This window comes from Orycteropus afer, unplaced genomic scaffold (assembly GCF_000298275.1).
Source record: "Orycteropus afer afer isolate SDZICR_OR568_19922 unplaced genomic scaffold, OryAfe1.0 scaffold00376, whole genome shotgun sequence".
Lineage (NCBI taxonomy): Eukaryota > Metazoa > Chordata > Mammalia > Tubulidentata > Orycteropodidae > Orycteropus > Orycteropus afer.
The window spans coordinates 2,706,057-2,717,832 of NW_006921963.1; the positions used below are offsets into that span (position 1 = coordinate 2,706,057).

The window sequence follows — 11,776 nt, forward strand, 5'->3', positions numbered from 1 at the left end:
CTAAAGATAATTCTTTTGAATTCCTTATCAGAGAGTTCCAATGCTGCTTCTTCCTCAGGGATGTGTTCTGGGTCTGTATCCTGCTCCCTTGTTTCTCTCACTTTATCCTGCTTTTTTGTGTGGACTGTGATGATCTGTTGTCTCTGAGGCATCGTGGCGTTGTTGTATTTAGATCTCTGTTAACTGTTTGTGAAGAGCAGTCAAGGGTGATTCAGGCTGTTCTTGGTGGTTTTTTACCATTGGCCTGTTGGTGGAGAAGGAGGTAGTGGCTCTCGCTCAATAAGTGAAGTTGCAGGAGGTGTGGGTGTAGTTGTGTCTTATGGGAACTGTTGTTGTCTCCCACTCAATTAGACACAAATTACAATTGAATATCCTTCAAAAAACTTTTCAGTCTTGCAGGTCCGGAGGGTCCTTGGGGTTGCTGGATAGCAGAACGTGTTCTTAAGCCCTAGGAATCTACGAGAGTGCTGTCTCTTTAAATATCCAAAATAACTGCTTTTAGACCTTCAAAATGGTGGCACCCTCCAGACCGGCAAATGTCCACAGCTCAGCCCGCCTTTCTCTTCACCTTCTCCGTGTGTCCCCCAGCCACCGTGCACAGTCCTCCGTGCAGTCCCTGGATAGCAGGGTGATTTTTAGGTTAATTCTTAGGTCCTACCACAACTTGGGAATTTCCAAGCTGTCTGTGCCGGCAGGATCGCTCAGGATTGCTGCCAGACCGCAGCTCCGTATGTCTCCTTTTTTGGTATTTTCACGCAAATTCTTCTGCTAGTTGGGGTTTAGTCCACTTCTATATCCTTCCCTTCAAGGCTCAGGAGTCCAGGTTTATCTTCTGTGTCTGTGTTAATTGGTTTCCCTTTTCTTTGTTGAAGAGCGTCTGTGCAGTCCTTCTGCCTAGTCCGCCATCTTGCCTGAACTTCCCGTTATGCCATTTTTCAGTTTCGGAAATCTTTATTACACTGACAACCCGAGGGCTGTGAAGCACAGCATCGAGGACTAGTGTGAGAGTTAGCAAACACTAGGTGAGGTAACTGCAGGACCATCATGGGGGGATTGGGAACTTCTCCAGAATAATTCAGTAAGTTTTAAAATCTTTTGGAAAGGTTGCTCTTAGAGGACACAGTGAGAGGCAGAATGTAAAAAGCAAGAGCCTTGAACTTGGAGTTAGACAAAAACACAGGCCATGTAATGGGAACTCGGCCTACCAAACCAACTGCAACGTACCTCTTTTCTTCCAGAGTTCGCCCTTAAACAATTGCTGTGAATCCCGTTTCTTCCTTTCTCTCCTGTATAGTCAACTTCTTTCTGAATCCTTCCCAATAGTATTCAAACCTTTTTGAGCTTCTCCCATTTTAGCAAAATCTACTGCAACCCCACTCCCCTCTCCCTGATCCCTCCGGTCACTGCCCTGTCCTTTGCCTCCCCTCCACACTTGTTCAAAGAGTTGTATGAGACATTCCATTTTTCACTGATGCTGTGGTTGCTGCTATTGTCCATACGCTAATACACTCAAATTGTGTATCTCCAAACTTGTACATTTCAACATGCATTTGATAACGTCTTTGTAAGTTCTTCAAACTCATTATGTCTCAAATCAAAAGCCAACTTCACAGTGTTTTCCAGTAGCCCCCATCTTACCGAGTATTCTCCTTGAATGAGCAAGAAATATAGGAGCTGTGCTTGAATCCATCTCCCCTGTCCCCCAGCCTCCCCAGAAATTGCTGAGACTTGTCATTTTACCTCCTAAGTATCTGTCAAGTCTGTCCACTTATCACCTCAAAGCTACCATTTGGTCTGCATCTACTCTGTTTGTTCTCTACCCAGAGTGAATCTTTCATAGTACAAATCTGATCATATATCCTGCTTAAAATTGCCTACCTTGTTTTGTTCTAGGGATAAATGCCAAAATCCTTATGTTGGCCTGGAAGGCTTTGCATGGATTGGCTGGCCTCTGGGTACCACTGCAGACTCATCTCATGCTTCCCACCCCCATGTTTTTGCCTACTTTCTTGGTTCCTCTGCCTTGTGTTTGCCTTAGTGGTGGGGCCTTTGTAATTACTCTTCTCTGTCTGGAACGTGCTTTTGGATGACACTCCTGCTCTCCTAAGTGCATCACTACTCATCTTTGAAGGCTCACAGTGGAAACTTTCTCCAAGTGCACTTGCCATGTGTTCTTAGAGAACCCTATGGATCTCCTTCACAGCATTTATCCCAATTTTAATTAAATCATCTGTGTAGTCAATTGTTTACTATGTTTCACTGATAGAATGTAAACTCCATGAAGGCAGCGACTCAGTCTGTCTTGTTCTGCTAAGTTTACCACAGGACTTTCATGGCTTAGAGGGCTCTATTTCCAAGATTCAGACTTGAGACTCAAGGGACTAATATAGCTCACAGACCTGCTTTGCTTGTCTCCCACAATGATTTAAAGTCAGAAGAGTGGTCACCTGTAGAGGCACATGGGGGCCTTCTCTGGGGGCCAGTAATACTCAATTTCTTGACCCAGATGGGGGCTATCAGGGTGTGTGTGTGGTAGTTTAGGTTGTTGTTAACTTGACTGGGCCCGGTTGGGTGGCTAGGCTGCTGGATGTAGTTATTCCCAATGGTGAGATTGGTGATCAGTTCCATGGTGGAATTTACTGGAGCAGCTGAATAACTGCTTTGGTGATGTGGGCTGCTTCCAGTATATGAGAAGCAACTTCGAGGAAGGTCTCCAGCCTTTTGGCACGCTTGAACCCTGCATGTAGCCAAGTTGTTCAACAGCCTGCCATGCCGATTTTGGGACTTCTGGACTTGAATTACTGGCCTGCCATGTTGTTTGGTAACGTTGGGACTGTGCCTTTTTACTTGTCAACCTTGGGCTTGTCAGTCTCAGCAGCCAGCAGCTGTCTGAGTGAAGAAAAGCCTCCAGCTTCAGTGGGCTGGGAGCAGGAGGCAGAGCTGAAGCCCAAGGTTTAAGGGTTTTCACCCAGCCCCTAGAACTTGGCACTTTGAACTTGGACTTTAAGCCTCCAAAATTGTAAAAGCATAAACTCCTTTTTGTTCAAGCCATCTCATTTGTGGTATATTCCTGGCACAGCAGCAGTAGATAACCAAAATGGTGTGTTTATAATTTTAAAATAATTTTTGTTAATTAGGGTGTGTTTTTGTTTGGTTTTTAATTGTGATTTGGGTGAAAGTTTATAGAGCAAATTAATTTTCCTTACAACAGTTCATACACACTTTGTTTCAGGACATTGACTGCAATCCCTATAATGTAACAGCTTTCTTCCCACTTCCTCCCTGTGTCCTTCTTTCCTATGCATTTCTGTCCTTTGAGCTGTCTCCCTGTGATCTCCCATGGTTGATTGTTCTAAGCAGTATATATTAAAAAAAAAAAAAAAAAAATTCACTGCTGTCAAGTCGGATCTGACTCATAGCGACCCCTCCTTGGATAGATTGCCCAAGCTTTTGAGGAGTGGCTGGTGGGTTAGAACTGTGTAACCTGGTGTAAAGGTACAACTTATATGCCTAGTGTTTGGGTGGAAGCCATGGGAGTGAGTTCAATTCCAGGCCTGAAGGGTGACTAGGAGCCATAATTTCAGGGGTTTCACCAGTCTCTATCAGACCAGTAAGCCTGGTCTTTTCTATGATTTGGATTTTGTTGTACATTTTTCTCCCACTCCATCCAGGATCTTCTTCCTATTTTGATCTCTTTCTGACTGTTGACAGTGGTAGCTGGGCACTATCTAGTCCTTCTGACCCCAGGGTCATGAGGTTTGCATGGTCCACTAATCCCTTGGACTAACTGTTTCCATGCATCTTTGGTTTTCGTCATTCTTCTTTGTTCCACATGAAGAGAAACCAACTGTTGCATCTTGGATGGCTGCTTGCAAGCTTTTAAGGCCTCATTCACTTAAACTGTATGTTTTTTGCACTCTTCTATTTCAAACTATGAAAAATGGGGAAATCTATGAATCGTCAGATTTACAAATCTAAGATTTCATGGAAGGAATTCAGATCTCTTCTTTGTCCTGGAAAATTGGAAGATGGGCCTGCATTCTCACATGGGGACACTTGGCTAGAGTGGCAGCTGTCCCCTTCGGCTCAGGAGCATGCACATTCAGATTACAGGCCTAGCTCCCAGACTTGCAGGCACTGAACTGCCTCTAACAGCTTGGCACTCACGTTATATAGGAAGGGCTGGGGAAAATTTTTTCCCCTAGCAATTAACCAGTCCTGGTTTTGATTAAAATCAGTAATTGTTGTTGTGTGCCACTGAGTTGATTCCAACTGATAGTGACGCTATAGGACAGAGTAGAGCTGCCTCGTAGGGTTTCCGAGGCTATAATCTTTACAGAGCCATTGGTGGATTCAAAACCCCTTGACCATGCAGTTAGCAGCCAAGTGCTTTAACTATTGTGCCACCAGGGCTCAGAAAAAATATTAGCGAACATTTACTGTTGACTGTGTGCTGGTGCCTTGAAAAGCACTGTACCATTTAATCCACACAGTAAGTCTTTTTTAAAAAGTAGGTATTGTTACTATCTTTATTTTGCAGATAAGAAAACTGAAGCCCAGCGAGGTGTGTAAACTTGCCAGAGGTCTCAGGGCGATGTGGCATAGCTGTCTGCAGGGCAGCTCTGTCCAGAAAGAACTTTCTGCACTGGTGGGAAGGGGCTGGATCCGTGTTGTCCCCTACAGTAACCACTACTCACCTGTGGCTGTTAAGCACTTGAAATGTGGGGACTGCAACTGAGGACTTGAATTTTAAATTTTATTCAATTTTAATTTAAATAGCCACTGTCTTGGACAGTGCAGCTCTGGTGTCTGAGCTCTTTGCTTGTAGAACCACCACATCTTAAGCCTTTTAATCACACAAACCAGGGGCGTTTGAGAGTCAGAATATTAAAATACAGGGATGAAGGACTGGCCACTGAAAAGCAAAGAAGAAATAAACAAAGAATAGCACAACTTAAATAGGGTGCTAAAAGTTAGGAGCTTAAGGAAAAATTGCCAGGCACTTTCTGAACCCTGCAATCAAGCAAAGCAATTATCTAGGGCATGTTAGTGATTTATGTGGGAGGACAGGAAAAGGGCAGAAGAAGGAAAAGGCTTTCTTCACAAGGTTGGGATGTTTTTTCGAGGGCAAGTGGCACTGTGCCCCTCGGAAAGAATGTTGCACACAATGCCGTGGACAAGTGTAGTGGAATAAAAGCTGTTCCCAGCCGGCTCTGACCTCATGCAAGAAGACTGTGGCTTTATTATCTGATGCCAGCTCATTAAGGGCCCTTTACAGTTACCTAATACAGAGTTCAACAACCTTGGTGGTGCAATGGCTAAGCCCTTGGCTGCTAACCAAAAGGTTGGTAGCTTGAACCCACCCACCAGCTCCATGAGAGACAGACCTGGTGACCTGCTCCTGTAGATTGTTGTTGAGTTGTTAGGTGCCATCGAGTCAGCTCTCATAGTGACCCTGTGTACAAGAGCATCAAACACTGCCTGGTCCTGTGCCAGCCTCATAGTCTTTGCTAGATTAAAGCCTAGAAAAACCTATGGGGAAGTTCCACTCTGTCACATGGGGCCACCATGAGTTGAAAACTGACTTGGCACCTACCAATGCAGTTACAAAGGATGCCGTTTTAGTCACGTGCTGTTCAGGAGGGCCTGGATGTGTCTGAAGGCAATTTGTTTAGTACTGGGTATCTGCTGAATTTTCTTGCAAAGCACTCAAAGGTCAAAGAAAATCACATGATTTGAAACTAGTGGCTTTAAATTAAGAATGACAATACCAGTGGTTGGCTACCAGAAGAGAGAAACTTAGGGAAAGCTGTGCAGATTCCTGGGAACAAAGAAAATAAGCAGATCGCTAAGGATCTTTGTGATAACCCTAGTAACTCTGACAGGTCACAGTGGAAGAAATCTATTTCCTGTTTTTTTTTTTCGTTTCACAAAATTTCCTGTTCTTCTTAACAGGACGGAATGTACAGTATTGTGCTCATAAACACAAAGGTCTAGTTTTGGATCTGCTGAGAAACAGCACCAAGACGAGGGGGGCAGGTGACAGATTGCATTGGTTCAGGAAAGTGACTGCATACTGCAGGCATTAAAAAAGTGCAGTGGAAATCTGCACTCAGCTCACAATTAAAAAAAAAGAAAAAAGATGTGCAGTGGCCTGTAGCTGCTTAGCAGGCAAGTATCAACCAAGTTTCCGAAAACCAGTTGTTAAACAAGTTATAAAACACTTTACAAGCTTTTGATTGGCAAGAGTGACAGGAGATCTGGGTAGAAGGGTGCCAAACCTACTATAAACTAAAAAGGCAGCAAAGAGTGATGTGTGTACTCAAAGCTTGTACTATTTCCTGACTCCTCTGGAAATCAGTAATGTTCTCTTATTACTGACCTCAGGTGACCCATGAGGAGGTCTTGGGAGGAGGTGGTCATGTTGAACCTGTCATTCTAGGTTTAATGAAATTAACCGACCCTTTCAAACCAAACTCATTGCAGTTGAGTTGATTTCGACTCATAGCGACCCCTCCTTGTGTTTCTCTATGGAAGTAGATCGCCGTCTTCCTTCTGAGAAGTGGCTGGTGGGTTTGAACCACCAGCCTTCTGGTTAGCAATCAAATCCCTTAGGCACTATGCCACCAGAGCTCCCTGGTAATATCCCTGTCAAAGGAGCCCTGGTGGTACAGTGGTTAAGTGCTTGGTGCTAACCAAAAAATTGGAGGTTTGTACCTATCAGCTGCTCTGTGGGAGATGAGGCAGTTTGCTTCTGCCAAGATTTCACCCTAAGAAGTCCCTGAGTCACTGGGGGTGGGACCATAGTTGTGGAGGACATCGAGCTCAACTGGCTCAACATATTGCACAAAAACATTGTCCTGCATCCTACTTTGGTGAGTAGCAATTGGGGTCTTAAGAGCTTGCCAATGACTGTCTAAGATCCAACAATTGATCTCTTGTCCAGAGCAAAGAGTGAGGAAAATCAAAGATGCATACTTAGTCCAAGGAACTAGTAGACCATGGGAACTTCAGCCTACATGACCTTGAGACCGGAAGAACTAGATGGTGTCCAACCAATTGGAAAAGGCTAAAAATGGAGATCTCTGATAGAATGGGAGAAAAATGTAGAAGAAAACTCAAAATCATAAAAAAGACCAGGCTTACTAGTCTGTTAGAAACTGGTGAAATCCCCAAGACTACAGAACCTAGTCACCCTTCAGGTCTGGAACTGAACTCACTCCCGTAGCTTAACTCCCAGCCAAACAACACACAGGCCTAAGAGGTGAACAATTACATCAGGTAGTTGCACTTCTTAGAACAGTCAGCCATGGCAGATCGGAAGAGCAGTTTCTGTGCAGCGAGAAAGCTCAGAGGAAAGGAATGCACAGGGAAGGATTCAGGAAAAGGTAACTACAGGGTGGAAGTGGGAAGAGGGCTGTTACATTGTGGGGACTGCAGTCAGTGTCACAAAGTATGTACAAACTGTTGAATGGAAAACGAATTGCTCTCTCAGCTGTCACACTAATCACAATTAAGAAGATTTCACCTTAGGAATCCCTATGGGGCAGTTCTACTCTGTCCTCCTATAGTGTTGCCATGAGTCAGAACTGACTTGATAGCAACAAGTTTGTTTTTTTGGTTAATATCCCTGTCTGTATTCTGGCAAAAAGCTTTTTAAAGTAGTGTGAAATAATGTAAGCCAGAATTTTATTGAAGTTTAGCAATGTAAAAACTTAAAGGTAGTTTTTAAAGGAGAAAAATGTATTAATACTATATTCTTTCTCTTACTAACAAAAGCAGGTTATAGGCCATCTTGTTAAATGTTCCTACAGTAAGAATCCTTTTCATTCACTATTCATTTCAGTACATCAAAGAAAACTGAGCAGGCAAAAGATGAAGCTTCCACAAGTAGTGATGACAATGAAGATGTAGTTTTAGAGAAGAGATTTAAGGATCACAGTTACCCACGATCAACGGGGGATTACCCTGCAAGGAGACCAATGTCCATTTCCACAGAGTGGCACGGCTATAAAAAGGAGAGCCACACTATTAGTGTAGGAAAAGATATTAACTCCGATGTGATGATTCATGGAGCTCACAAGAAGGACACGAGAGCCCCTTCTCCATACTGGACCATGGTGAAGCAAGACAGTGGAAGGTCATCCTCTTCCTCCTCGGCCTCCGCGACCTCAGATGTATTTTGGCTGGAAGACTGTGCCCACATTGAAAAGGGCAAGGGCCAACCTGGTTAGGCAATGGTTGGCAAATCTATTACTATGGTGAGCATTTCTCTTCAAAGCGCCCAACTTTTGAGCATCACCATGTCCAGGTTGCTAGACTTAACAGGAATATGTGTAGATATATCAGTTTTCTTGTGACTGCATTTTATAGCCTATAGATACTTTCTTCAAGTCAGAATAGCAACGTTGTTTAGACCATCAAGACCTTCCCTTCTAGAAAGAAAAAAAAAATGTGACAGAGGAACCCAGTATCAGAATGTCTGAACATAGCGGAAAACTTCACATTTTTAAGGTAAGTGTGCTATTCTGCTATTCTTCACTTAGTTCTTTTTTGCAAGATTCAAGTGCTCTACTTAAACAATATATATTTTTTAAGCTAATTGTTCACATTAGACCCTTTTTTACTCACTTTTAAGCCTTTTACTTTAAATAGGAGCCCTGGTGGTGCAATGATTAAAGCATTCAGCTGTTAACCAAAAGGGTGGTGGTTTGAACCCATGGGAGAAAGATATGGCAGTCTGCATCTGTAAAGACTGCACCTTGGAAACCCTATAGGGCAGCTCTACTCTGCCCTACAGAGTCGCTATGAGTTGGTATCAACTCACCATCAGTGGATTTATTTTGGTATCCAAAATTATAAATGTGTAACTGCTTTAATCTTAAAAAGCCATAAATTAACAATCTGGAAATATTTATCCCGAGAGTCACTTAGCCTTAATTTTAATAGTTCTTGATGGTTCTGTACTCAATCTAGTAATATTCTAGATTTAGATTCTAGTCTCCTTTATGGAATCTAAAGACAAAGACCTCAGCATGTAATATAATAGGTACTTGTTAATTAACTGATTAGGAAAAATGCCAAGAAAAGCATTTCAACAGAATGTTTTATTGACTTTAAGTTAGTTGGGAATAATTACCCACATTTATGCTTCAAGATGTCTCACTTCATTGGAAACAAAAAGATGTTAGAGACTTTTGACTTTCATGTGTTTGTGGCTCTGGGTTGAGAAAACATTTGGCTTCTCTCATGTACTAGGTACTTCAGGATTACAGTTCATCAATGAAAGGTGTATGCCCCAAATTTCCACTTGCTGCCATCGACTTCTTCCCAGAAACAAACTTCACTGCAGCCTTTAAACAAACAAAAAAGACAGAAGTTAACAGAAATAAGAAAATGTGCTATCGAGAAACTTATTCGTTCATTCTGTAACTGCATGAGGCTGTGAAGAGGACATTCAAAACCAGCAGTTCTGTAACAGCCTCTTCTCAAAATTAGCTACTGGGTATGGCTGGTGCTTAACTGTAACTATGACAAAGCAGTTGTGAACCCTGGAATATTCCATTATTTGTCACTAACTGAGCAAGGGCGGTGCTCTAGATAGGAGGGCAGCTGTTACCAAGGGGAAAACCTCAGTGACATGGTATTAAAGTAGGGCAGGCAGCCTCTGGCTGAGCTGTATTTTTCTGTTTCTGTATTACAATGGCAGGCAGTCCAGGTCAATTAAAATACACCGATTGTTGACTTAAAAGGTTTATATCCTCATATCCCTTACGCCACTATCTGAAGTTCGAAAATTCACCCTTTAGGCTAAGTGTAATATACCATGCGGTGGGAAGAACAGCAGCTCCCCGCATCCCCACTCCATTATCTCAGGCCAGTGTTTTTTGATGGATGAAACGGTGATGTGACAGGTGTACCATGACTTAAATCATGGTACATAAGATGGGGGAGGGCAGCCTTTGGAAAGAGAATGTAATGAGGAACTTAGGGGCCAAATGCAGTCAGATCAAGATTTTTATCTTAAAAAGAAAAAGACATGAGGTGGTACAGTAACAAGCTTTGGTGGTGTAGTGGTTAAGACATTTGGCTGCTAACCAGAAGGTCAGTGGTTCAGACCTACCAGCTGTTCCAAACCCACCAGCTGCTCCGCTGGAGAAGATGAGGCAATCTACTTCTATAAAGATTTACAGCCTTGGAAACCCAATGGGAGTCTATGAGTAGGAACTGACTTGAAGGCAGTGTGATTTTGGTTTGGTGATACAGTGGTTAAAGCATTCAGCTGCTGACCCAAACACTGGTGGTCTGAACCTTCTACGCACACCACAGGATAAAGATGAGACAGTTTGCTTCCATAAAGATTTACAGTCTTAGAACCCTATGGGGAAGTTCAACTCTGTCCTATAGGGTCACTATGAGTTGGAAGTGACTTGATGGCAGTGGGTTTGGGTTATCTCAAAACAGTTTTGTCTCTCTTTTAATCTCCATTGTCCCAATGCAAAGGAACTCTGGTGGCACAGTGAACAAGGCATTTGGTTGCTAACCAGAGGCCCACAGAAGAAAGATGGAGCAGTCTACTTCCATAAAGATTTACCAACTCAGAAACCCAATGTGGGTTGCTACTGAGTCAGAAATGACTTGATGGCATTGGTCCCCCCACCCCCCAGTTTTGGTCCCTATACAAAATAACCTGTTTGGTGAGATGGCAGCTCAATGGCGAGACCACTATAGTGTAAGAGGAGTTGGCATTTTTAATTTTGAAAGGACTGGGAAAAACCACTGCTTTTGGATTTATCTTGCAATTCATATACTTCATGTTTGTTCATGTACAAAGAGGTATGTTGTTGTTGTTGTTGTTGTTGTTATGTGCCGTCAAGTCGGACCCGACTCATAGCAACCCCTCCTTGGGTTTCTGAGGCAGTATCACTACAGAAGTAGATTGCCCCATCTTCTTTCTGAGGAGTGGCTGGTGGGTTTGAACCGCCAGCCTTCTGGTTAACAGTCAAGTGCCTTAGGCACTACGCTACCAGAGCTCCCACAAAGAGGTACAGGACACAGTTATTCCCCTCTAAACAACTCAATCTTGTAGGGAAGAACATAGTATGTGAAAACACATCTAACCAGAGCAGGGAAATGAGAAGACTAAAGAGACTTCTAAGATGCCAGATGGAGAAGGACTGGCAGGCTATAAACTTTTATTTCTTGGAGGTGAGGAGAAAAAATGCTCCAAACTTCACCATTAGGTTCAATCTTATGAAATTGCCAATATTTGGCTCTTTTTGACCTGTAAGAAAAGGGATTCCAAATGGTTTGACCTAGCGGTCATTTAGTTAAGTGAGGGAGACACAAACACCCAGGTTGACAAGGGGTATTTGTGGCTCTGATGGTCACAAGCCCCTTGCCTCACACCAGGTAGACAGGTACCAAACAGCATGAGAATAACATGTACAGCCCAAGGAGGCATGTGTTCCTTCTTAAATCGGATCATTCAGGTTAAGCTATTTGATATCAAATCATAGAATTTATGGAGTATAAAAGTTACAATCCCACCACGTGATGCAAGTTTTCATTTGCTTACATTTGTGACATCGGCGGTGGTCACTAAGTCAATCTGCTGAAGGACTGTGGTTGGTGGCACATATGAACCAGCAATCAGAGCTTGGAATCCGACTTCATCCAGGAAACCCTCAGAAGACTCCACGGACATTAAGTAAGCAGCTTTCAGCTTGTTCCTGTCCAATAAAGGGTATGCAGCTAAGGCATTTTTTTTTTTTTT

General features: G+C 43.1%; 2 protein-coding genes across 2 annotated transcripts in view; one reads left to right on the forward strand and one right to left on the reverse strand.

Annotated features, from left to right (window-relative positions):
• PDZD9 (PDZ domain containing 9) overlaps nt 1-8,234 on the forward strand; it is a 21,200-nt gene extending 12,966 nt beyond the window's left edge. Inside the window, exon 4 of the mRNA XM_007953200.1 lies at nt 7,847-8,234. Coding sequence (XP_007951391.1) covers nt 7,847-8,234 — 388 coding nt within the window. The remainder of the gene's footprint in view (nt 1-7,846) is intronic.
• Nucleotides 8,235-9,269: 1,035 nt separating this feature from the next.
• Nucleotides 9,270-11,776, reverse strand: part of LOC103207535 (cytochrome b-c1 complex subunit 2, mitochondrial) — a 45,331-nt gene continuing 42,824 nt past the window's right edge. Inside the window, exons 13-14 of the mRNA XM_007953186.2 lie at nt 11,579-11,732; nt 9,270-9,353 (exon numbers count right to left, since the gene is read on the reverse strand). Of these exons, the coding sequence (XP_007951377.1) occupies nt 9,270-9,353; nt 11,579-11,732 (238 nt within the window). The remainder of the gene's footprint in view (nt 9,354-11,578; nt 11,733-11,776) is intronic.